General features: G+C 39.9%; 1 protein-coding gene and 1 long non-coding RNA gene across 3 annotated transcripts in view; both read right to left on the minus strand.

The window, feature by feature from the left end:
• Window positions 1-323: 323 nt before the first annotated feature.
• LOC111569698 (uncharacterized) lies at window positions 324-15,878 on the minus strand. Its single transcript, XR_008604167.1, has 6 exons — window positions 12,067-15,878; window positions 11,687-11,983; window positions 6,139-6,200; window positions 3,358-3,421; window positions 1,490-1,578; window positions 324-1,377 (listed from the first exon to the last, which is right to left on the minus strand). It is a non-coding gene; the product is annotated as an uncharacterized LOC111569698 (long non-coding RNA).
• A 3,484-nt stretch (window positions 15,879-19,362) lies between these two features.
• The window catches only part of LOC111569692 (RNA-binding motif, single-stranded-interacting protein 3), a 299,083-nt gene continuing 292,248 nt past the window's right edge, over window positions 19,363-26,197 (minus strand). For both annotated transcript variants that reach the window (XM_023271968.3, XM_035948934.2), the window contains one exon: window positions 19,363-26,048. In XM_023271968.3, coding sequence (XP_023127736.1) covers window positions 26,045-26,048 — 4 coding nt within the window. In that variant the 3' untranslated portion in view covers window positions 19,363-26,044. The remainder of the gene's footprint in view (window positions 26,049-26,197) is intronic.

A 26,197-nucleotide genomic window follows, 5' to 3' on the forward strand; every position in this document is an offset into this window, starting at 1 on the left:
GTTTATAGTGTATCATGATGTGAGAGAGAGCACGAGAGTCTCACTGAAGTAAAGAGAAAGAGATTTGTGTGCGGTCCAGATAACACCACACTTTTTATACGCGTGCACGGTGTGATATTTCAAACCAATTACAAATAAAGTTAAATTGATTCCTCATGAAAAGTTACAATCCTCATAAAAAAATGCTCAAGACTTAAATTGTTATATCTGCTTAAAATTATTATACACTAGTGAGCCAGTATAGTGTTGTTAATGAGAAAGGTATAAATAAAGTGTCACAGAAATCATTTAAATGTCGATTTTATTGCAGCAGATATATTTGGACACTTGTAACAGTCACTGAACGTGCTTCAAATATGCTTATTATTACAAACATCTACTAAGCAGTCAGCCAACATGTTCGTTCTCTCGGCCCACTGAGAAATATGTCAAACATTTTAAGACGCAGTTGAAAGCATGGCTGTGACGTCAACAGTCCAAATGGATTTAATTTAACGCCTCATTCCATAAGCTTTTCCTCAGCCGAAGCTCTCATTTTCCCTCGCTGGTTTGTAAATTTACCGTGACTGCGAACATGCATTTATTCTCAGCCCCTCCATGGAAATTGAGGCGAAGCTCGGTTCTCGCGGATGACTTTGATCACAGAAAACCTTCTCGCAGTTTCTTCCTTTTAAACAAACTTCGCTTGACGTAGAGCGAGATTGAATCTCTGTGTGCTCCCTCATAGACTTGTGCATCAACGCAGCATGCAAATGACAAGAAAATTACAACCCCTCTTCTAAAAGAGCCATTGTGGGCTTTATCCAGTACACCCACTGTACTGCAGTTGAATATGCTGCGTCTAATGAGGCTCAGAACAAGCTGCTGATGGAATATCATGAAATATTCTCCAGTGAATACAAAATGCACAGATTTACAGATGTCAGGGATGAATACTGATGTCTGTGCTCCATGAATACACTCCTTCCAGATAAAATGATTTTTCCATTTGGACAAAGGCATCAATTTCTCATTTTCTCATCAGATTTAATGAAGTTCACTTTGGCTTTTGGAACCAAGCCCCTTTTTTCTTTTCGTGGCCAGATCCCAGCAGGCTTATCCAAACAGAGCGACTGCCAGCTCGCTCGCTGTGAGGCGTTTCCTTACAGAGCTCTCCCACCACCAGCACCTCTCCTGACAGCAGCGTGATTTAGATATTTCAGGAAATCAGACTTGAGCACTCAGTTCCGCTCCAGTGCAAATGTGAGACACTAGGCCTTTTATTTATTTATCATGTTTTGGTGGAATTTCATCATTAAAATCCAGCTTTAAATATGACGGCTCTCAGATGAATGATGCTCTGTCTGAAGATTTGGCCCGGTGACTGAAGCATTTCAACTAAAAACACATGAAGTAATAGTTGGTGTAATATGTTTGCATTGCTCAGAACTAACAGAAATGCAGTTTATATTAGAAAATAAAGACAGAATCTATTCAAAAATCAACTTACTTAAGCTGTGTTTTCCAGCGCACTCTGTAAATGCTGCGGTCCAACTTTAAAATCCCATATTTCCTGTTTAGTTCTACGTCTGGTCATCACTGTGAATGAGGGAAAAGCACATTGTAAAGAATAAAAAAGGGTCTTACAACATAATCAGCTGCTGCATGCACAATACCAACACTGTCAGATCTGTGTTGACCTTTGTTGACATGGATAACAGAGCTTGTCTTTCTCTTCTCAAGCTGTTTTCTGTCACTCGCTGTAAGTATCAGAGCAGCTAAAACGTCTCACATGAATGTTGAAAAATTTCCTCGTTGGCTGAGAAAGCGTTATTCATGATGTTTTTTTAATGCACGATTAAGAAATCCACAGAAGGGAGACAGGGAATTCAAACCAACCAAGATATTACATTGAATTTGCAACATTTATGCAGTATGTCTCTTTTGAGCAGCAGAGCAGACCAGACTTCAGCCATAATAGATTAGCGGAGGAAGATTTCCTTAAATGTGCTTTCAATGTGTTAAGATTAAACTCTGAGTGGGAGTAGGCAGAGCAGTCCACAGCAATCCATTCAGGGCTATATATTCTGGCATAATGTGTTCTACATAAAAGCCCATTTTCTCAACAGCAGCCCATTTTCATGCATACCGGCCCTGTCCTGAAAATCTGCAGAGGAAATGGACCACACTGCATTTATTTCCAAGACATCCTCCATAGTCCAGCCTCATTAAAATGCATTGCAGTTATAGTTAAACTTACACCTCAAGTTGCTGCATAAGCTCTTTGTTTTAAGTGCAGCTGCCAGGTGAAGTGAGTTTTCCTCCAACTAACTCCGGCATAGATGTTATTAAAGGTGCATGAGATTAAAAGGTTTAAAGCAGAGGTGTCAAATTCATCTTAGTTTAGGTTCCACATTCAGCCCAATTAGATCTCCAGTAAAATCACAGCATAATAACCTATAAATAAGCACAACTCCAAGTTTTTCCTTTTTTTATGCAAAAAAATACATTCTGAAAATATTCCCATTTTTCACAAAACATTCTGAACAAAATTTGTTAAGAAAAATGAATTCAATTTCAATGTTATGCCTCAGTTTATCATTTACACATTACGACTTCTAGAACAGTCTAGTATTTTACTTTTAAAAAGACAAAAAAACAACAAAAACGACAAAATATTACAAAAATGAGACACAAAACGACAAAAGCGAGAAACAAAATGACAAAAAATGAGACAAACGACAATAAACAAAACAAAAAAAGAAAAAAAATTGACAACAAAGTTACAGAGCGACAAAAAAATGGACAAACGAGACAAAAAATGACCCAAATGACGCAAAAGGGACAAAAATTGACAAAAGCGTGAAACAAAAACGACAAACACACAAAACAATGAATAAAGCTAAACACAAAATGACAAAAAAGGACAAAAAACACAAGCGAGAAAAACGTGAGACAAATGACAAAAGTAAAAAAAAAAAAAATACAAAAAAGCAACAAAAAGGAGACAAAATATCACAAAAATGAGACAAAATGACAAAAGAACAACGAGCAAGCTAGTATTTTACTTTAAGATCAAAACAACTTGTCAAGGTCTTGAAATTATTTTAAATGTATAATTTTACAAATTTACAATTTCCAGTTAATGTCTTCTCTGGGATTTTTACACTTGGCCCAGATTGGACCCTCTGGCGGGCCGCTTTTGGCCCGCGGGCCACATGTTTGATACCCCATCTGAATGCATGACAGAGAGAGAGTGTGTACATGTGTGTGTCCATCTGGCCTTATCGTATGGAGACCTTCCAGCTGACCTGACCCCGTCTAAACTAGCAGAACAATGATAGCAGTGGCTGCGTGGGATGGTTGCATTGTGCTCACCGGAAAGCTGCTGCTGCTGCTGCTGCTGCTGCTTGTTGCTGTCCAGACGAAAGAGTGTGGTCACCTGAAATCAGCCACAACTACAGCTCACATTCAGGGCTTGGGATTTTCAAGTGGGTCTACTGTGTCGGAGACAATTTGTGGCGTGCTGACAAAGGAAAACTAAGCAACAAAGTATGACAAATATTCACAGAGAATAGACTGCATGACCATAAATGACTGTTTCTTAACGTGGAGCAAATCTGTTCTACATGGATGTACATCAGGGGTGTCAAACATGCGACCCGTGGGTCAAAAACCGGCCCTCCAGAGGGTCCCATCCGGCCCACGGGACGACTTTGTAAAGTGTAAAAATTAGAGAGAATACATTAACTGCAAACTGTAAATTTATAAAACTATAAATTTAAAATAGTTTCTAGACCTTGAGAAGTTACTTTGATCATAAAATACTAGATTGCTCATGGTTCTTTTGTCATTTTGCATTTCATTTTTGTTATATTTTGTCTTTTTTGTTTTTTTTTCTGACTTTCTTGTTAGTCTATTTTTGTTGTTTTGTGTTTCCTTTTTGTCTCACTTGTGTTGTCTGTTTTTTCTGTCATTTTGTTTCCCGCTTCTGTCATTTTTGTCTCGTTTTGTCATTTGTGGAATTTTTTTTGTCTCATTTTCGTCGTTTTGTCTCTTTTTTTGTCTCACCTGTGTCATTTGTCCATTTTTTGTTGCTGTGTAATCTTTTTGTCAAATTTTTTGTCTTTTTTTTGTCTGACTTTTGTCATTTTGATCATAAAATAAAATACTATATTATTCAGTTCCAGATGACTAAATGTTGTGTTCCTTTGTAGACACTCTGTCATCTGGAAGTTGTAATGTGGAAATGATAAACTGAGGCATAATGTTGTTGAAATTGAATTTATTTTACTTTAGAAACTTCAGGATGTTCATAATGTTTTATAAAAATATAATCCCTTCAATGTGAACATTTTCAAAACGTATAATTTTGCACCAAAACAAAGGAAACATTTAGAGTTATCATCATTTATAGGTTTTTATGCTGTGATGTTACTGGTCCGACCCACTGGAGATAAAATTGGGCTGAATGTGGAACCTGAACTAGAATGAGTTTGACACCCCTGATGTACATGGTCCTGACTGCCAGATCTAAGACTACACACAGCTCTGCAAAAACAAACTGAAAAGACTGCTCTTTATTTATGTTGATAGCTTGAAAGGGACCAGCACATTCATAATAAGAGTGTTAAAATAAAAGCCATTAAATATAAGTGGTGTCAGTGTTTTTATTGGGTCAAGGCCTCACATTTTCAGCCACCGTTTGAGTTTCACTGCTCAAATAGTGGTTGTTTTATGGCTTTGTATTCATGCTTTTTAAAGGCACTGAAAGAAAAGATAGAATGATGGTAAGATTTAGAGCATAAACATTGCACCTTGTAACCTTGAGGAGGCGACATAAATTACTGTGCGTTTCTCTTAATAGTGTCTAGACAATTGTAGCTCTGACATAAAGTGTGTTTTAAAGAAAATACTAACAGAACTTAAAGGCACGTTGGTTCAGACTCACCAGGAAGATGTTCAAGTTGTTCGAAAAGGAGACTAATGTGGAAAATGAACAGTTGTCACAACGATTCAAATGGGTATAGGCTGAGCAAAGTCAAACACTGCTCCACAGAACAGCCACAGGCAGGTGGAGTGAATGACACTGATCATCTCGTTTAGAAGGCAATGCTGGCAAAACTTGGGTCATGGCATTCATGTGGATTTTACTTTGAGGAGACACCTGGACAGGTCACCAGTCTATCACAGGGCTACATATAGAGACACACAATCACAGCCACACCTACGGGCAATTTAGAATCACCAATTAACCTCAGCATGTTTTTGAACAGTGGGAGGAAGCTGGAGAACTCAGAGAAAACCCACATATGCACAGGGAGAACATGGAAACTCCAGGCAGAAAGATCCCAGTGAACGGGGATCTTCTATCTGTGAGACGACAGAGGTAACGCAGCCCAATCTAAATAAAAGATAACAGAATCTTAAGAGTAAAAGATGCGATACAATAAATCAGGGCATTGACAAGAGGTAGGTTTGAGGAGGATTTGAAGTTTCTAGACTCTGAGCAGTTCTCACTTTTCAAGAGATTAGACCCAGACACCACAAAGGTTCAGTGGCCTCCATTTGTTAGCCTGGTTCTTGGAACATCCATAAGCATCTGGATGGTAGTGATGAAGAAAATAGCACACCTTTTGCTAGAGATACCTTCTAGTGTCACTCCTTCATTCCATTTCCCACAATTCTTTCATCTTGTTATTTATTGCTGTCTGTCAGACCCCCTCTTACCTTTTGTTGTCACACCTCTGCTATTTGTAACTGTTTGCCAGATTCCTCATCTTCTACCTTTTTGTTGTCTGTCAGAACTTTTGATTCAACCACCTTTTGTTCTTTGCTGTCTTACCCTCCGTTACTGATTAGCAACTATATGCAAATCAACCACTATTCACCTTTTTTACATTTACAAACGGCCCCCCTCCCTACCCTCTGACCATCCCTATAAAATGTGGACTCTGGGTTGGTTTACCTTCATAGACTCATGCTCTGTGTTGGTCAGCCCACCGTATGCCAGAATACCAATAAACACCCCACTACAGCAAACTTCGAAGGACTAAGAGTGATATTTCTTCAGCTGCACTCCCCCAGTATTACAATACGCTCTGCCACACCACTAAAGCTGCAGCTGGAAGAACACAACAAAGAGCTGAAGGCACTGACCTGGTCTGCAAACCAGATCCACCAGATGCCAGAAGAAAGCTGTTCCTGGCTGGATGTTTAGGCTGTAAGAAGCACAAAAAGAAAAAGAAGAAGGAAAATGTTAATATGAGCAGAATATGAGTCTTCTACTGAACCTAATGGTAGCTGCAATTCTTGTAATTTTGAGAAACCAACTTGATAAAACTGGCCAAATGTATTTAAGTGGAACTGTAAGACAGGCAGGAAATTAGACTTCCCTCTCGAGCTGTTTTTTTTTTCAATCTCTGCACAGCTTCGTTTGTCATTTTTTGTGTGCAACATGAGCACAAGTGTGAAGAGACTGTTCACAGCTGTCACTTATGAGAGCATCCATCCAAAACACACTCCGGCACAAACCTCACTTTTTGTTTTGAATGCGTTTAACAAAATGAGTTAATTAGCGAGCTTTTGGGGATTTCATGTTCGTGCAGAGACCAGCTATCTGTTCTCCACTGCTCCTACTCTTTATACTGAACTTTATTTAGCAGCTTCTGGGTTTAGCTTCATATTTAATGCTCAGATGTGAGAGTGGTATAAAGCATACCTCTGCTTCTGCTCAGCAGTCCCAGATTTCACAGATTTCTGTGATCCTAAGCACATATACAGTAACTGTTCTAGTTCATGTCGCCTTTTTCTAGTCTTTGTTTTATCTTCCCGTCTGCGGTAACACATAAAGACTCTAGAGAGACTATATATATACTGTATATACTTTTATAGTGACACTCCTGCTCATCCAGCCCTCATATTTCATCTAATGAGGCTCTGAACTCCAGATGTTCTCACTGCAGCAGCTGCCAGCTGTATCCATCAGGAATACTGTATATCACTGCTGCTCTTTCCGTGCCTCCACTATCTCTCTCTTCTCTTCTGTCTCTTTCAATTCCTCACAAAATCTTTTTGTAGTTTTTTGGAAAAGCAGTAAGGAATGTCCTGGCGCTCTCATACAGCATCATTAGCCACAGCACAGCTTCTGCCAGCTCCAGCCTACACGTCTTCATCTTCACCGCTGTGTACACTTGTTGTCCAGCTGGTGCCATGGCAACCAGGCTGTGTTCCTCCAGACCTTTGCTATGATATCTGGAGTTAAAGAGAGGGAGGCACACACATTTGGGCAGAGAGACAAACCAACAGGAGGCAAAGCAATAAAGGGAAGCATTAAAGTGCCAGAGCGGCTCCTAAAGCAGAGCAGTGAAATACTGACGGTGGGTCGGTGAGGCGCTTCTACGGAGCTTTGCTGCTTTTGGCCAGTGATTGTGTTTCTTTGATCGTCGGCCTTCGGCTCTCATCATTAGCCGTTCACAAGTTTAACCTGGACATGCACCGCGTGTCAGAGAATAGGCCCAGAACTGCTTAAATAATGACATATATTACAGTCATAACTGCGCTATTAAAAGCAAACCTAACTGGTTGTGGCAACTCAGCTGGGCAGAATAAAACAACTAAGAACTACAACACACTGTTCTTACAGAAAATCCCCATTAAAGCTGAGTTTTACAGGCCAGCTGATGTTTTTGGCTCTGGTCCTATGATGATATTGTGGCAGACAGAAGCTGTACATGACTAAACCCACACATCCATGTAGCTCATCCATTATTCATGTGGGCAGACGTGTCAGAACCTTAAAAAACATATGCATTAATGAATGGAACCCAGTCCTTGGTAATACTCCAGTTATTATTAAAATAGAGGCAGGAGGGCAAACTGAAAGCACATATAGTTCTGTGTTCTTTTATACTGCAAGGACGGATGAATATAAACGTATGCAAAAATAAAATGGAAATGACATGACATTGCCACTGGGTCCAACACTTGTTGTTCCTGGAAAGCAGAGAAAAGCTCTATTAAAGCGTTACTATCAGACACAACCCCACAAACATGTGACATAATGGTAATTTGGGCAACACTATCTTGTTGCTTGTTTGGAAATGCAAATTCAGATTTTTACTCAGGCTGATTGTTTAAATTTCCAACAATATTGCAGCAAAAATAAGTCATTTCAGGTGTGTTCAAAAAGTAATTAATGAAACAAAAAAAGCTTAGCTATTCTATCTCGTTACAATTCAAGCTTAGGATCTTAATTCTTTGAATTTATTTTCATTGTTTGTCTACCCTAACTGCCACACCACCATCCAACACAACAACAGTCTATTGTAGCCTTCTCTTGTCACCTGTGGTATTAAAACTGCATTTAAGGTGGACTTTCATAGTCACTGGCCAATGAATGTCTCTGCAATAGTCACACTATTGATTATTGATTATTGTCCTTCAAAGCCACACTTGACAAATCCAACCAGAACAACAAAAATAAGATTTTAAAGACCATTTCCGTGCTGCATCTATATTTGGTTTCAGTGTACAAAAACAGAACTGAGAATGTAAAAAAAAAAAAAGTTGTATTTTTATATTTTTCTTTTTTTAAAGTTATTTTTTGGCCTTTATTTGACAGGTACAGCTAGAGAGGCAGACAGGAAAGTAGGGAGAAGACATGCAGCAAAGGGCTGCAAGCGGGAATCAAACCCGGGCTGCTGTGTCGGGGACCAGCCCTGTACATAGTTCGCCTGCTTAACCTGTTGAGCTATATGGGGGCCCCATATTTGTCTTTTTTGACCACTGTCATGTCATTATCTCTTTAACTTTGTGTGCTCTAAGAGTATGGAGTCGCAGGAGTGTCACATTAAAAGATAAATCTGTTAAAAAAATCAGGAAATAAATGTGTAAATATAAAGAGGAATAAATTTAAGAATGAATAAATATATTATATACTTATATTTAACAGATGTATTTATTCATTCTTTTATTTATTCCACTTAATATTTACACATTTATTTCTTGATTTTTTAAACAGATTTATTTATTTATTTCTCTTTATATTTACACATTTATTTACTTTTTTTTTTTTTTTTTTTAAAACAGATTTATCTTTTATTGTGGCACTGCTGTGACTCCATATAGTGGTAAGAATGCAACAAAACAGCAAAGTTGTAGGTCAGAAAACCAAAACACAGACCTGAAAGATGCCAAAAGCATCTTTGGACCTAAGGAAAAATGTAGAATTACTTGATAAAATTCTCTGTAGGTTTATCAGTGTGACACCTTTCATGGTACACAATCAGTGAAAACATGCTGCGACACGTAACGCCCTCAACACTCTCAAGGTGGGAGTGTTGATTCATAAGTCTGACTCAAAAATGTTGGATTTTTTCTGAGGGAACTAGACCAGACAGCTCTGAGGCCAAGATTTTGAGACAGCTAATCTCCACTAATGGCTGTTTTGCTCCGTTTTGTCCTCGGGCCTCACACATGCACTCATACAGACAAACACCAAATGAAGTCATGCTTGCCTACATTCATGTGGGCCGACTACATTCCTGGATATTAAAAAAATAACTGCTCAGTAAAATGTACACTCACAGCAGCCGTGAGCAAAAGTTGGCACATGTGGACACGTACAGCACATGTGGGAGTACTTTAGAGAGTTCGGGCCCCTTTCTGACTCCACCCTCACCTATTTGGAGTTTCTTTGTAGTTCAGCGGAGGGTTAGTCTGCCGCAGCCATAACACATGTAATGTACCAGAACTCTGCAGAGATTAGAAAGCTTTCTACTTCTTAGGAGATGCAGACTTTGGTGTTTCAGCATGGATAAGCATGTGAGAATGAAAAACGTACACCTTTGCAGTACGTCTTAAGCTGTGGAGTGCAGGCCGTGGACCACTGACCCAGAAGAAACAGCACTCATTTCTTTGCTCCACTTACAGTCTACACCCCTCTGCAGACTCTTAAATCCAGAACCGCCTCCGTCAGTCAACGCCGACCTTCCACAGACTCAGACACAGCAATTCTAATGTATTTATAGCGTGGTATTTCCCTTGCTTGTTGCCCTTAACCAAGTCCACCTTCCATTGTTGTTCCCGTTGCAGAGGGCATGACATTTGTGCTATATGCACCATTCTTTCACTAAGCTCTCATAACACACAGCCTGATGAGGGCAAAGGGTTATCCAGCTGACAGATGAAATGAACACCCGCTGTTGTGAAAAACAAAGGACCGACACTGACATTTGCAGCATCACTGTATGGTTGTAAACATAGGATAAAAGATAAGATAAACCCATTATTACACACTTCACATTTCTGTTGTTATTTCACTTGTCATTTAGAAACTTCATGACAAACAGCACCAATTCAAAAAAGCCTAAATATACCTTAGCTTTGGATGAATAAAGGAAGACCTAGTTAAGAAAGACGGAGGGAAAAAAAGCTTAAAATTCCACTGAAAAGCATAAGTTGTGTAGTTCATCCACTTCACTGTAATAAAAGCACAAACAAAAAGGAAATAGTGTGGATATTTTAAACAGCAGCTACAGGGTTTAAAATGATATAGATACAGCTTAATCCTCATTAGGGTTGCAGGGGGCTGGAGTCTATCCCAGCCGACTGAGGGTGAAGGCAGTGGACATCCTGGACAGCTAACAGTCTATCACAGGGCTACACAAACAGACAAACAATCACACTCACATTCACACCTACAGACAATTTAGAATCATCAGGTAACTTCAGTATGTTTTTGGACTGTAGGAGGAACCCAGAGAACCCAGAGAAAACCCACACATGTACAGAGAGAACATGCAAACTCCATGCAGAAACAGTATTTTTTTGAGTTTGTCGTCAGTTTGAATTTAGTTTTTTGTTAAACTAAAAAAAAACAAATAAACATGACTTCCAATTTTGTGTTTTCAAATTGTTTTTTAAAATTACTTATGTTGACGGGGCTGCACAGTGGATTGGTGGTTAGCACTGTCGCCCTGCAGCTAGAAGATCACCAGTTCGGGTCCTGGTCTGGGATCTTTCTGCATGGAGTTTCCATGTTCTCCCTGTGCATGCGTGGGTTTTCTCCAGGTTCTTCAACTTCCTCCCACAGTCCAAAAACATGCTGAGGTTAACTGATGATTCTAAATTGTCAGTAGGTGTGAATGTGTTTGTCTCTATGTGTAGCCATTCTACCTTTAAATAACACTTCATATGTGAATGATTTACCAAACTGAATTGTCAATGAGGCTGACCACTGAAGTAGTAAAATAAACTGCCTCCCAGAAAACCCAACCAGGAATCAGCCAGCCACTGAGAGTCAGAATAGAAGTCCAGTTGTGTAACTAATGCTAAGCTAATTACCACGTAATTCCAGAGTTATATTGGATGCATGGACATGATTGATCTTCTCATTTAACTCTCATAGTAGTTTTACACCTTTTAAAAAATGCCAGACTATGAAGTGTTTCTATTGTCTGGATGAAACAGTATTCATGAACAAAACAAAAACATTTCTTCAAGGTCCTCAATAGCACATCATGCTAATAAGTGGACCTTGAGTCACATCACAAGAGCCTGAAAACGGAGCAAGGCTGGTACATGGTTGTTGAGTTTGAATATTTTTATAGTATTATTGGTAAACTACTATTTTCAAGGTCAAGAGTGAATCAATCACAGCTCGTTTGTAGGAAGAGGTGTTTTGCAGAGTATTACTGAGACAAACCTCTTCCCATGGTGTTTCCAACACATCAGGGTCACATCTGGAGGGGCAGAGGTGTGTTGAAGTTCTGCTGGGGCTGGAGCTGTTTTACGGCCTCACATGTTGGTAGCTTACACTCATTCCCATTACAGTCCTACAAATGTGCGGCAGCGGGGCGTCTGGTCGGCCCCTGGACCATGTGTGGTCTTCCTCCCGTTACCAGGAGGCTGTTTGTCCACCTGCACATGTTGCTGTGGATCACATCACTTCGCCTGGAGGTGACAGTGAGCTGTGAAGACCTCATCCTGCAGCCTCCATGATCTGAGGGCAGAGAGGAGGCCAATGGTCAATGTTATGCTTTTATTTATTTCTCTTCTCATATCCCCCTTCGCTCGCTCTCTCACCTGATTCAGCTTTGAATTCCTTGGAAATTTACGCATTGCTTCCTGTTGAAACGTAGAGAAAAACTGAGTTGTTTCATGATCAGCCACATTAACATTAAACCACTCATCATCTCACCTCAGTGCAATATTGTGCTGATAAACTAATTTAGTACATTTCGAGCCAACCGGACTCCTGTTGGTCTGAAACCATCTCACTATTGTTACTGAACGAGCAAAAATTAGCTTGAGAAAGGCGGTAAAGCACCCTGATCCATCAGCAATTTACAATTAACTGTTATTTTAGAGATTACCACCAGTAAAAACACAAAAGAAGTATTGATTAAAACATTAACTGTAAAAAACAATTAAACAACATACCAAACAAAACTAAATCCAGCGAAATTCGCTGGATTTTGGTTGATTTTTTTGGGAATGTTGTTAAGAAACATTTTTAACATTTCTTTTTTCCAACAAAAAATGTTCAAAGATTTCCCAAAAATTTTAAAAATGTGGACATCAGAAGTTTCACTGTAAAAATATATTTTTCCTCACATTTTCAAACTTTAAACCAGGTCAAGTTTGACCCGCAGGACGACATGAGGGTTAATTTACAAAAACAGGAAAAATCTGTGAAAGAACATTAAATAGTTTAAAAACAAATGTCTGAGCATATACACTTAAAACAATAAAATCTTGGGTCAGTTTCAGATTCTGTGGACGTGACTTGACCTTCACTTTAAAAACACATTAGAAAAATCCCTTAGCTTGCTCAGGAAAAGAATGAGATAATAAATAAAGTGGTCAAGCAGCTTCACCCAAACCTTGACATCTACTTCAATCATGAGAATCTGAAGTCCTTCCTTTTCTTTCCTCTTCATCTCTGCTGCTTGAGGAAACACATGTTTTCCTTCATGCTGACTTCTGACTGCCAGTTAACTGGAAGGACAGCTCTGCTTTAACACCACTTGGGTACATTTGTTTTATTTCAGAAAGCAAATTAGGCCTTTTCACAGCAGACAGAAGAACAAACAGCACATTTGTTACTAATAATACTAAGAAATGGTCTGTTATGGATGACTATCCCCATCAGCTATGAAGAAATAAAACATTCACTCCTCATTAACTTTACTATCACTTGTGTTTGTCCTACTCTGACATGTTAAAGACCCATTACGAGAAACACGAGCAGTCAGACAACCTGGTTGTACACGAGCCAAGTTTTGACAGGTTGAAATACAACCTGCGGCAACTTCACCGAGCTGCTCCGATCAACGACACGTTTAGTCCAACTTCCCGGTTCTAGAAGGGTTAATGACAGAAAGTGTGGCGCTCGTGTAAAAGTCATGAGGAAGTGGCTTTCTTCATATCCTCAATTAACACCTATTGTCATGGTATATTGAGAGCTGGACGCCTGGCACAGACCCACTGCTGTGCCACCTGGGGAACAATGCCTTCTGTGCAGCCCCCAGGATCTCCCGGGATACAATTGTTCCACTAATGTCATTGAAAAACTTCAATAGGCTCTGGCTGCGCTCCCAATTCCTGCAACACAATGACAGTAATTCATCATGGGAATATTGAAACGGAGCTGCTGTCTGAATGAGTGTGTTGCCTCATGGGAGTTCTATTGTGGACGGGGGGCAAGACATCCATGTTGTTCGTTTGTTCTGCTTCTGGCTTGAGGAGCACATCTGGCAAAGATGTTACCACCTTGTTTATCAATCCATGCTAAAGTGCTGAGTCTGATAAGGCTCTCCATGCAGGTGGAACAATAAGTGTGCAGATTTACAGCTGCATTTGGCAGATGTTTTTGGCCACATGGGGGCAGAACTTTTCCAGGAAGCTAAAAATCAGACAGAGTTGACATTCAAAGCCAATATCGCTAATATATTAGCAAATTATTGTCTTTTTAGACATCCAGCAGATGCAGACAAAATATTACAAAAATGACACAAAATGACAAAAGAACAGTGAGCAATCTAGTATTTTACTTTATGATGAAAACAACTTGTCATGATCTACAATTTATTTTAAATTTATAGTTTTACTAATTTACAATCTGCAGTTAACGTCTTCTCTGTAATTTTTACTCTTTACAAATTCGTCCTGTACGTTTGACACCGCTGCAGTAACTGCTCTTTTCTGAAAATTTTCTCAAACTTTTAAGGTCAATGACCAAGTAGAAACTTGTTGCAATGCCAAAATTCTTTCTTATATTAATCAGAAAAGCTCTTAGTGCACATTTTAATCACACACTTTGACTCTTTTGCAGGAATTGTTTAAATGTCTTGTGGTTGACAGCCGTTGTTCACTTGACCCAGCCGTTCATGTCCAGATTTTTCATCACATTAACAACGTTATTACAACAATAAATATTTATTACCATAATGTAGATTGTAAGCTGTTTTACAGAGAGCATGTTCTCATTTATTATTACATTTTAAACGTAATGAAACAGGATTTAGTATTGTTTTTACAGTCAGATATCACAGTACTATGCTAGTAGTGGTATACAGTGTGACACTAATAGTAGCGTCTACACAAGCTGCATTTACCAGAGCAGTCTGAAATAAAACTAAAGATCAGTGTGTGTATGATGAAACCACCCTACATGCACATATATGTGTAGCCGACAGGACACTTGGTGCTTTTCATTTTGTTACTTCCCAGATATCAGACACACATCTGAGGAAGATACCAGACAACGGGGAGCTGAAGATGCTGAATGAGAACACCTTCATTACACAGAGTCAGTCTGAACCACAGCTGCATCACTGGTCCAATCCAACCAACACCCACTAAGGTGCAGCATTTATACGTCATCCCACTTGATAAATGACTTTAACTTAAGATAAACGTGTGTGTCCTCCCTCTAAGCTCCTCCTGAACTCTCCTCTTTCCTCATCTCATCAAGGTCCATTTAAGTAATTGGAAGATCCTCCACGATGGTGGAAAGAGAACAGTTTCTGGGTCACAAGAGGAGAGAAGCTGTGGGGAACTATGTGGCTATTTTTGTACCATGACATCTTCACAATAGAAACAACTGAAAAAAACTTCAAATTCATTTTGTCCCTCTAAGTAAATTTACCAACTAAAACTGTAGCTCAGTAGATAGATGGATAGATAGATAGATAGATAGATAGATAGATAGATAGATAGATAGATAGATAGATAGATAGATAGATAGATAGATAGATAGATAGATAGATAGATAGATAGATAGATAGATAGATAGATAGATAGATAGATAGATAGATAGATAGATAGATAGATAGATGGATAGATGGATAGATAGATAGATAGATAGATAGAAAGATAGAAAGATTGATAGATAGATACTTTATTTATCCCAAGGGAAATTACAGTTACTTTCTGTACAATACAGTACAATAAAAATAAAAAACACTTCTAATTTAAAAATCTATAGAGATACTAAATGTATTAAAAGTCATATACAATACTGTATTTACATATTTCGAGGCACAGTGATTTAAGATGATTTAAGGTGACACCATGTTATAAGAGGAAAGATTAGACTGTATTAACCCTCGTGTCGTCCTGCAGGTCAAAATTGATATGTTTATAAGTTTGAAAATGTGAAAAAATAAAAATTTCACATTGAAACTTCTTTTTTTTTGTCTGCATTTGTTCTCATTGTTTAACTCCACAAAAGAGGTGTCAACATTGTATGAGATCGATGCATATTTTAGTCTTGCAGCCAAATATTTTAATATTTAGTGCATGTGTGTGACCATCACCAGCCCTCCCTGAAAGCTAAGCTGATATTCTTTATTAGAATTCCCTATTACAAGCCAGGCAGGGCAGTGCTACATCTCAGTGATGTGCAGGGAAACAAAGACTGGACAGGACGAACAGGACGAAATATATTTTCACAGTGAAACTTCTGATGTCCACATTTTCAACATTTTGGGGAAGTTTTTAAACATTTTTTTGGTGGAAAAAAAGAAATGTTAAAAATGTTTCTTAAGAACATTCACACAAAAAAATCAATCAAAATCCAGCAAATTTCGCTGGATTTTGGTTGATTTTTTTTGTGAATGTTCTTAAAATATTAGACGTTTTACTGATATATATGGAATCACTTTAGATATTTTTAGGATTGTTTTGGACAATTTTTACTCATTTTTTGAAAATATTTACAAGAATTGTCTTGCCAAATTTGGGGTCTTTTCTTTAAATAAAACTTTTAAGGGAAACTTTTAAGGAATTATTGGAATTTTCTTCCTGAAGGTTTTGCAAATTTTCATAAATTTGTGGAATTTTTTAGCTGAATTTTTGTATTTTTTCAGACAAGGAAACAATATTTTCTGGTGCCCGTAAATGAGGACAACAGGAGGGTTAAAATGTTGATTCCTGTCATTTATACTCCTGCACAACTGCAACACTAGTGAGCTAATTGTTAGACCACCAAGTTTACACCAACACTAAACATTATAGATTTTCTGCCAACACATTATGAACCAGCATTAACAGAGCTACAGACTATTAGAATGGACACAGTGAAAACTCAGTGTATACAGTTAATGAACTTACCTGTAGGAGCTGCACAGGTTGGATGGTGACTTTTAGTTTGATGCTATCTCTTCATTTTCCAGTAAACTAAACAAACCCTGCATTAAGAGGCTGTTGTCTTGTTTGTACCAGAAGGTGAAGTGGCAAAATGTGGCTTAAAGATTTTCATTCTCTCCATGTTCATCCTGAACTTAAACATTGTTGTGTCCATTTATCTTGACTGCAGCGCCTGGACTTGGAATAAGGAACAGACTTTTCTAACACACCTGACTTAAATGTATGTGTATGGGATTTGAATTGTTGCACATGCCAGCGGTTTAGTCTCATTATGTAAACCACCACTTTTACTGCCTGAACTGTTTGTGCACAGCTGAAATCAAACTTGGATGTCAATCTACAAACTGTATAGAAAGTTACAGAGTAGGCACAGATTTAACCTTTAGCCTCAATTTTTTTTCTAGAATTTTGTTTAAAGCTTGAATCATCATTAGGCAACTTGTGCTCTTTATGTCTTCTGAGGATTTTCTTTTGCAATCTCACCCCCTAGCAATCAAATTAGTTAATACAATCACATTATTACTGATGGGAATGGTGGCTCACAGCACAAATAAAACCTACTTGCAGTAAACTAGAATCCTACCAATTCCAAATGTGTGGCTATAGTTTGTAGACATGTTATTTATGCAATAATGAATCCTGAATCTGCACCGAGAAAAACATGAATCATGCATTTCCCAACTAATGAGATACTTGCGTTCAGCTTGTTGTAATGAGGTTTACTGGCCCAGTGTCCGCATTCACATATTTTTAGATTAAGTGAATAATGAATTCCCCCCTCAAAACACACCAAACTCCCCTTGGGTATTATTTAGATTTTAGCCCAGCGCTGCAGATACCCCTTTTGGTTAATTATGTCTCTCTTAGCGGAGGACATAATAATAAGCGAGCACCAGTTGTGTCCGCGGTTGCTGATGATCACAGATTCTTGATTGGATGCAGAACTGCTCGGACTGCACCTGGAAGCTCAGGGTCATTAAAGGTCCCAGGCCCAATCAAGGCAATTTTCACTGAATCCTCTGTTTAGATTGGTCTGGAATAAAATCAATCGTGTTCAACTAGCTGGGACCTGAAAATCTCGTCAACCCCAGAGGTCTGCAGAGATCGTTTGTCGGAGGCTAATTGATAACCTTTAGAACCAAAATAACGATTAAACCTAATTACCAGTGCTTGTTTTGTGAGTCATCTTTATTACATGAGGACAATTTAGAGGGTGCTGATCCTGCAGTCGTGTCGCCCTGATGAAGACATGGCAACCACATCAGTTTTTCAACATTTTTGGGTTGCTGCATTACAAATCCCAAATCATATCTTGCTGTAAATTATGCATTTATTATACTGTAAACATCATTACAAGAAGACCCAAATTTACTCCTTTTCACATCTGCACCTACAAATAGACGTGGGATTTATCCGGTTCTATGTAATTCACAGTTGTCAGAGGATTTACCATCAGATTCCTTGTCAAGCCTGCATCCAGGAATCCCTAAAAGCGCATGTTTATCCTGTATAAACGCACATCAATCAAACAATTTGTACTGCAAGTAGGACAGATGTATTTTAATGCGTGCCCAGGATCTCCCTTCCTAATCTTCTGTATATTTCTAGCAGATGCTCGATGGGAAGGCCGGTTGTGTTGTCGTGTTGAGTTTCCCCCAGTAGAGATGTCCTTGATCTGTATCCAGTGTTGGTGTGTTCATGTGTTTTGTGTGTTTGTGAAGGGAAGTGGGGGCTCTCACTCCTGTGTGAAATACACACACACGAGATAACATCTGTGTTGGTATGCTGCACCCTTGTGGTGCTCAGCTGCTACATCTCTATAAGTCCAGATAAGGAGGCAGCTTGGCTCCAAGGGAGTGAGATTGAATCTGTGGCATTTCACTCGATAAAAGGATCCCACTGCATTTTCCCCCAGATTTAGCAGCCGTACAGTGTGTGGTGGGGGGAAAACCACGCAACTCAAACGGAGGAATTGCTCAGGGAAGCAAAAATGTTTTAAATTGCTGTAAATGCGTCACATCGATGGGTATCTCTGTTGAGCTGATGGAAAAAAAAAACAAAAAAAAACAGGGAAGCTTCTGGCAGTCAAATCAGGTGCATTCAAGTGCACACACTCTATCCAAGCCTACCAGTCAATTGTTCTCTATTAAGACATCCTTTGTCTTGCAGCGCTGGTCTTGTTGCCTTGATCTGGTAGAGATGTGCGAGGCGGCAGCCGCTGTGCAGCTGCGCTATCGACAACAGAGGCGTCCTAGGAGGTGACAAGGACAGCAATTGATTGGGCCTAAATGAGAGTGAAGAGGAAGATTGATTGCCATTGATCCTCTTCTTCCTCCAGCGGACTCCTCCATCTTTGATTATGACCACTTTACGCCCAATCAAGTGTGTGTGAGCTGTGATGGGAGGGAAATCCCATCGAGAGGTATTAGCTCCATTTACGAAGGTTGTAATTATGAGAGGACGTGCAGGCCCAAGGTCAACACGCAGCAGGTGCCATCAGCCGGGACGATAATAACAGGGCTTCCTCTTGCTTCCCACTGCAATTTAGTCATATAGATAATGGCTATGGGGAAGATGGTGTGTGTTCTGTGTGTGTGTGTGTTCCTCGGAGGGTGCTCAGTGCATAATAAATGTTTCCATAATAATTGCTCGAGGACAGGAAAACAGCAAGCCGTGATGAAACACAATCATTCGTGAAGCAGATTGAAAGATAACCGCACTCCTCTGTGCTTTTTTCCCACATTTTTTTATTGAAAGCTTCATCAGAGAGAGAGAGAAAAAACAACTCATAAAACCCAAGTCAAATCCTAACATCCACAGATGTACAGATAATTTCTCAAAGATCACACACACCGAGCAGCGTGTGCGAGGCGTGACCATGTCCTCCTCGGCGCCGAAACAAAGAAAAGTGAAAAACAAACCAACAAAAAAAACAATAAAAAGAGAAAAACTGACAAAAAATGTAAAATTAAAAACCGCTCTGCTGTCCTAATAAATAGTTCCTCTTTTTCTTTAAAAAAAAAAAAAAAATCTGGTACATGAGTCCAATGCCTAATGCACTTTCTGTGCCGGCTGTCTCAAAATAATCTGTTCGGTCATTTCCTAGTGATTGTTAGATTCTGTATTTCTCGGGGAGATGTTTGAACTCCACAAGGGCTGAGTGGCTGAGCTCCTGGGGTTGCGTGGCCAATCGATAGCACTCATCAAAGGTGGACCGAAGCATCAATTAAAAGCACAGGGCCTCGCTCTAGCAGGGGGGATAGTTTGAGCAATTTTCCCACTGCACTATGTGTGTGTGAGTGTGTGAATGTGCTGGTCTGTGATGAGTTATTGAGCCACAGTTCTCCTTTACACTCTGCTGTGAGAGACAGTCTGCGAGAGTAACTCTGAACTACTGTTTTTCCACAAAAAACACACGAGAATCGACGTGGAAAACGGCTACGACTCCGCTCACGACAGGATGAATCCGCGAGAGCCTCACAACTGAGCATGACATGTAATACATCTAATGAGTTTACTCCTGTAACAGTGTGGCAGACACACCACATAAGTGATTTTCTGTCAGATTTAGGGATGGCGGCAGTGATTGTGAGAAATGGTGAGTACAGGGACGGAAACTTGTCTTTTTCTTCTCTTTAAAAAAAGGCAGTGAAATAAGCACCTCGCCTTGAAAGACTGACACTGGAGAAACTCTCAAGATCTGTATTTCATCTGGAGTCTCACAGAAGATCAGAGTTACCTTGTAGAGAGTTATTCCAAAGGACACTGAAGGGAGATTAAATGTTTTTGCTCTGAATGTACAGTATTTTTCCCTTCTTCCTGCATCAAATAGAAAATTCAGATTCAATTTCACTGGGGCTGCAGATGAGTGAGATTTGCTGCATTGACAGATAAATGTTTAATCACTAAATATTCTAAATTTAGCACATGATTGCATAAACTTTACTCCCTGGCACTGTGGCAGCAAACAGATCCTTCAAACTGTAAAGAGTGTTCTAGTGGGGCTACTCAGCGATATAAATGACGTGCCAACAAGGACATTAACCCTCCAACTGGCTGTCCCTGTTGAGAGAGAACATAGGAATTAAAATTCAGCGGCCTGCTTCACAAAAGCCACTTGTTAGCGCCTGGATTGCAACGACAAAGAATAGCATCTTGCAAAAAGTCCCACAAGTACGGTGCAACATGTTGCAAATTTGGTGAAGTGGGGTCCCAGATCCATGAGGCAGGTGAGATAAGAAACCAAGGATGAGAGATCAACCAGCCCGACTCCTGTTTTCCTCCAAAAGCTGCAAAGGAACTTGAGGAAGAAGACAGCAGAAGACATGACTGACATGAAATGACGGCTGGCAGAGTGACAGCGAAGTACGTTGGATACACAACTCAAGATCGGGCGAGGTACAAAATGATTAGCGCCTGTGTACAACAACAGTAGAGGAGGTGTTGGTGTGATGGAGGAAGAAAGGAAGGGAATGTGTTGCTAATTAGCTTGGGGTCATGCTGGTCACCCCCTGGAGTCCTGGACAGGAAACACACTGCTGCAACTCCAGGCGACGACCACTTCTGCCCGGCAACAGGAGCTAATGATCACCCCATCTTTTTTTTTGTTTTGTTTGTTCTTCTACACTTTCTCCCCTGGTGTAGCCGGCTCCTGGTTTGTGCTGACACATAGACTGACTGGGAGCACATTTCTGCTCCAGCCTCCTTAAAATTGCAGGCATGTCTTGTATACACTTCCAATAAGGTATTTGTATTCAGAAAACATACATTATGCCATTGTGCTATTAAGAAAAAGCCGTTTTTGTTTGTTGGGTAATCTCTCAGATGTGTGTGAAATATTAGCACTGTGCACTAGTAGCAAACACCTGCCCTAACATCTTTTTCTTTCTTGAATCTCCATTAGCAAAATAGAGCTGATATTCTTTGTTGTGCATTTCTTCCCCCCCATAATCTCTTGGCTATTTGTAATCCTATTTCCCATAATGCCATTACGACTGAATCTCAGGCCATTTGTAGGACGCTCTGCTCTCTGATGTGCAACTCCTGCATTATGAGTCCTATTAAGCTTCAAAATGTCCTCTGTACTCTATAAAACAGCAGCTGTAAAAGTCGAGAGGACTTGGTTTTAGCTATGCTGTATTCACAACCCTGGTAAAAGTTGAGACATTAAGAAAAACACATGCACACGGACACACACATACTAGCTTAAAACTGGTAAAGTTATAGTGTAGCAGCTCTGTTGATTCATCAGGACACTTGAAATGACTGAGAAACTGAATACAGTGAGTTTAAGTAACAGTGGAGAACAGATGAGCAGGGTTGGCACATCAGGGACCCCTAAAACCCAACATTTGTCAGATGTTAGCCGTTAAAGACCGTAATGGGGGAAGAGACTTATTCACTGGGAGATAAGAGCAAATCGCAGCCTGAAGGCAAGTGAAAGCAGATGTTGAGTGGCAGATCGGATGAAAGGAAGAGGACATGTGTTGATTTGATTGGACAATAAACAGCCGAACAGTCGCTCGGAGACGGTTTGAATGACACGTGGCTTCTGACCTCTGTCGGCAGATGGAAGACAAGAATCTGCAGCACGTATTTATCGTGTGACTGAAAAGGAAATAAAACATACGTATGGCTTTAACAGTGCAGCTCACTTGAGGAACCGGTGTCTTTTTGTGGCCGGTAAGGAGTGATACCAGTGGCCAAAGGGTGAACAGTGGCCAGCTCATCACAGAGATCAGTGAACACAACGAAGGCAGAAGCTCAAGACGGCTTCATCTTTAGCACCATAAAGTAGCTTCGATATTTGTCCTTAGCACAACTTCTTTAACAAGCTCTTCCATGTGCTTTGCTTTAACTGTTCCGCGTTTAATTTGGAATCATTTGGAAGCTTTGTTAAAAGGCACTCGATGTATACTTTGATTGTTACAGGACTGTTGCGTGATGACATAGTTGGCCTGCAATGTGCACACCATCAGTGACTCCGGATCGCAGTGAGTCACATGAACTGCAAGAGCTCAATTGCAATTGTCACCAAACAAAAAGCTCCCTCTCCGTCTGGAAGAAAGGGGTCTTTTGAGGGACACTGGAGTGGATCCTATTGCCCCGGAGGGAGACAAATTGGGCCCGTCAAGCCTCATTGCGAGAGTGACTGAAATTGGTTTGTGGTTCTGCTTCTGCACCATCCAATAAAGAGAAGAAACCTCAGAGAGAGCGTGAGAGCGAGGGGGGACGAAGGGAGAGAATGACAGCGAGGGAAAATGAGAGCAAAGGAGCCTGGCTCGGCCATGGCACATTAATGGTGCCACTGAAGCGGGGGGCTTTTTAGTGCTGGAGCACCAACAGTCGGGGCAGAGCAGGAGGGTGAACGCAGCAGACACACAGGCTGCTGTAATGCCGGCAGAAATGGCCGCCGTCCCACAGGCAATTTCTGAAGGGACAATCCTCAGAGATGAAATCACTGGAAACCCTCATGCGGCTCAGGGACGGAAAGACGGGATCAGATGAGATGGGGCTGTTTGTGCAACAAATTGGGACAACTAGGGGTGTAACTGACTCTCAGTGGAGGGGTTGAAGACAGAGCTGCCATCAGCATGTCCTTATGGCTGCTGAGGAGTCTAGTTAGTTCCCACAGGTGTGCTGACCTTGTGCTGAGCCAGTGATCAGGGGGATGTTTAAGACAATCAGTGCTCCTCTAGCTTTTAAAACACCTCCTCCTGCCTTGTTAGTGTCACAGGGCAGGCAGGCAGACAGTAGTGACGGTATTTCTACAATGCAAATTGGAGTCACTGGGTTTCGAGTTATCTTCTCAGCGAGTTAAAGAGTCACTCCTGCCTCTGTGTGAGTGTATTTTAAAGGAATAGTCTAACATCTCTTCACAGTAGCTTCCTGGAGTCTCTACTGGATGAATGTCAGCTTCACAGTGACGAAAAGACACTAGATAGTCACTGAACCTGACTAAAAAAGCACAACCACTTACACTGGTTTTTCTATAAAACAAATGAGATATAACATATTTATTAGTGAGCTTCTGAGCTGCTGGTAGGTGATTTTTTTGTTACCGCTGCACAGACTCTGTGCTAAGCTAATCAAACCAGCTGCTGGTTGTAGGTTCTTATTTCCTATTCCCACAAGAGAATCAATGTTTTTGTGTGACTTCTGAAGAAAGCAAACATCTCCCAAAATGTCAAACTATTCCTTTAAATAACTTTGGCTTCCAGCAACATGAGGCCAGTGCCATGTCTTAAAATTTATGCAATCATTATTGAATACTTCTTCAAAACTTAGCTGATGTATAACATGCAGCAAACTTGACTCATCTGGTGTTATTCTGAGTACATAAGTAGTAACAGTGTCCAAATGACACAGTGATCAACAGAAGGTCAAACAGCAGCAACTGAAGCTTAGAACACTGAGAGATGGTTGAGTTAGTTGTGGTTGGATCAAAGAGATAAAGAGACAGACAGAAATCACCAAGAGAGAAAAAGGTGATGTATCAGTGACCACCGAGCGTGAATAGCAACATTCCCCACGTCTGTTTCCTAAAGTTTTCCCTGCAGGATCTGAGAGAGATAGAGGTGAAATGCACCCACAGCATGAAATCAAACGAAAAGACGAGAAGAGGAGGTGAAGAAAAAGGACTTTTGGTATGACTGCCGCCGGTCGTGTCACACATTTAAATACTGCCTGATGGATGTGTCAGAGTTTGTAAGCATGTTTAGATGTGTGTGTGTGTGTGTGTCTCTGTGTGTGTGTGTGTGTGTGTGTGTGTGTGTGTGTGTGTGTGTGTGTGTGTGTGTGTGTGTGCGTGTGTGTGTGTGTGTGTGTCAGCTCGGACAAGTATTAAAAACCATCTTTAAACCCGGTGAAAAGAACATGTCAGGAAGGATAGTAAGGACTGGTCCGGCCATCAAGGTCAAATAAAAAAACGACGACAACAGCAACAACAACAACAACAACAATATCAACATTAACATCAACAGCAACAACAACATCAACAACAACAAAATCAAACTGAAAAATGAAAAGGGAAAAAAACAACAAAATAAAGGAAAACAAAAGAGAGAAAAAAAAAACTCTGGTTCAGAGTGTCTCTTCATCTTTGGTATAAAAATGGCCATCCATGGGCTGCATTTGATCCACAACTAGGAAAGACTACAGAAATTGTCAACAATTTCTTCTATTGCTTTTGCACTGATTGGTTTAAACCATAAGCTCCTACTGAATCTACTGTTTTTATTTTACTGCCAGAATTTTTCTGTAGCTTTTTATTTGTTCATTTTATATTTTTTTTCTTCTTCTTTTTTTTTTTCGCAGTGTGACAAGCAAAGCGGGCTAAAAACATCTTAAAGCTCATAAAAAAGGTAAAATGTGGCAGATAAAAAGCACTAATGTCATCGACAGCAACTTTGCCATGTAAAATAATAATGATAATAAAAAACAAGTTCAGCATTTGCAACAGACTGCATCCACAATGCAGCATGTTTTCTTATGTTTTCTTTTTTCCTCATTGTGAAAAATCTCTTCAAAGCTTCACCTTCCCCCCCTTGAGTCTTTTTTTCCCCCAACAGACATTTTGTTTTCTTCTGACATTTAGTTACCTCTGACATAATAATTATCAAAGTTTTCTTCTAATGAAGAAAAGAAAAAAGCTCTTCTCTATTAAATCTGTACAGCTTATGTGATAGATTCTTTTTTCCTCTTTAGAACAACCTCTCCAGTGTCTTGTACCCTCCAAGTGGTCCAAGAGACTGATTTTGTTTGCTTTTTTTTTTTTTAACCCCCAACCAGACGTCAGACTTTAACTCTGTAAAAAGTTTCTGGCGCCCTTCAAATTAAGGCCATGAAGATTCAAGAAAGAAAAAAAAACACTTTGTTTTTGAATATATCTAGAAAACTAAGATTTAACACTAGAACATAAAAAAGACTGAAAAGAAATTGTAGCTTAATATCTGAGGAAGACAATCTCTGTGTGTATCTCAAACTTGACTCCCCTTTTTCTAATTACAAAATAAACTTCATCACCTACCTGCGCATTCAACCTTTTTTTTTTGTTTTGTTATTTTTTCATTTTTTTCATTTTTTTTCTTTTTTTTAAATCGGTTGAGAATTTTCTTTGAGAAACTTTTCAAGCTTCAGCCCAGCCCTTCAGGCAGGTTCCCAGACTAAACAATTTCACTTCTTTGCACTGTGCCCAGCAATTTCCCCATCCCCTTTCCTCAGCACTCTTTGCCTCCTTCTTGGTTTTTTTTTTCTTGTAGGCCAGGTAGGAAATGAAAAAAGTGTCTCTTTTTTGGTGCCTGGGCAATCTGGAAGCAATCTCTTTCTTTTCTCTTTTCCTCACATTCACAGTGCAGCCACCTTCTGTCTCAAGGCAACGCTGTCACGGGAACATTCGCTCAGGCCGTTGCTATCTGATGAAAGAGGAGACAACAGAAACAGAAAGGGAGATGGAGAGAGAGAGAGAGAGAGAGAGAGAGGAGGGTGTGCAGCTGTAATCAAAGCACAATTTTTACAAACACAAAAGAGCAACAGAGCTGACAGCTGACAGCTCAGTCAGAAG

The sequence above is a fragment of the Amphiprion ocellaris genome, chromosome 15 (genome assembly GCF_022539595.1).
Source record: "Amphiprion ocellaris isolate individual 3 ecotype Okinawa chromosome 15, ASM2253959v1, whole genome shotgun sequence".
NCBI classification, from domain to species: Eukaryota; Metazoa; Chordata; class Actinopteri; family Pomacentridae; genus Amphiprion; species Amphiprion ocellaris.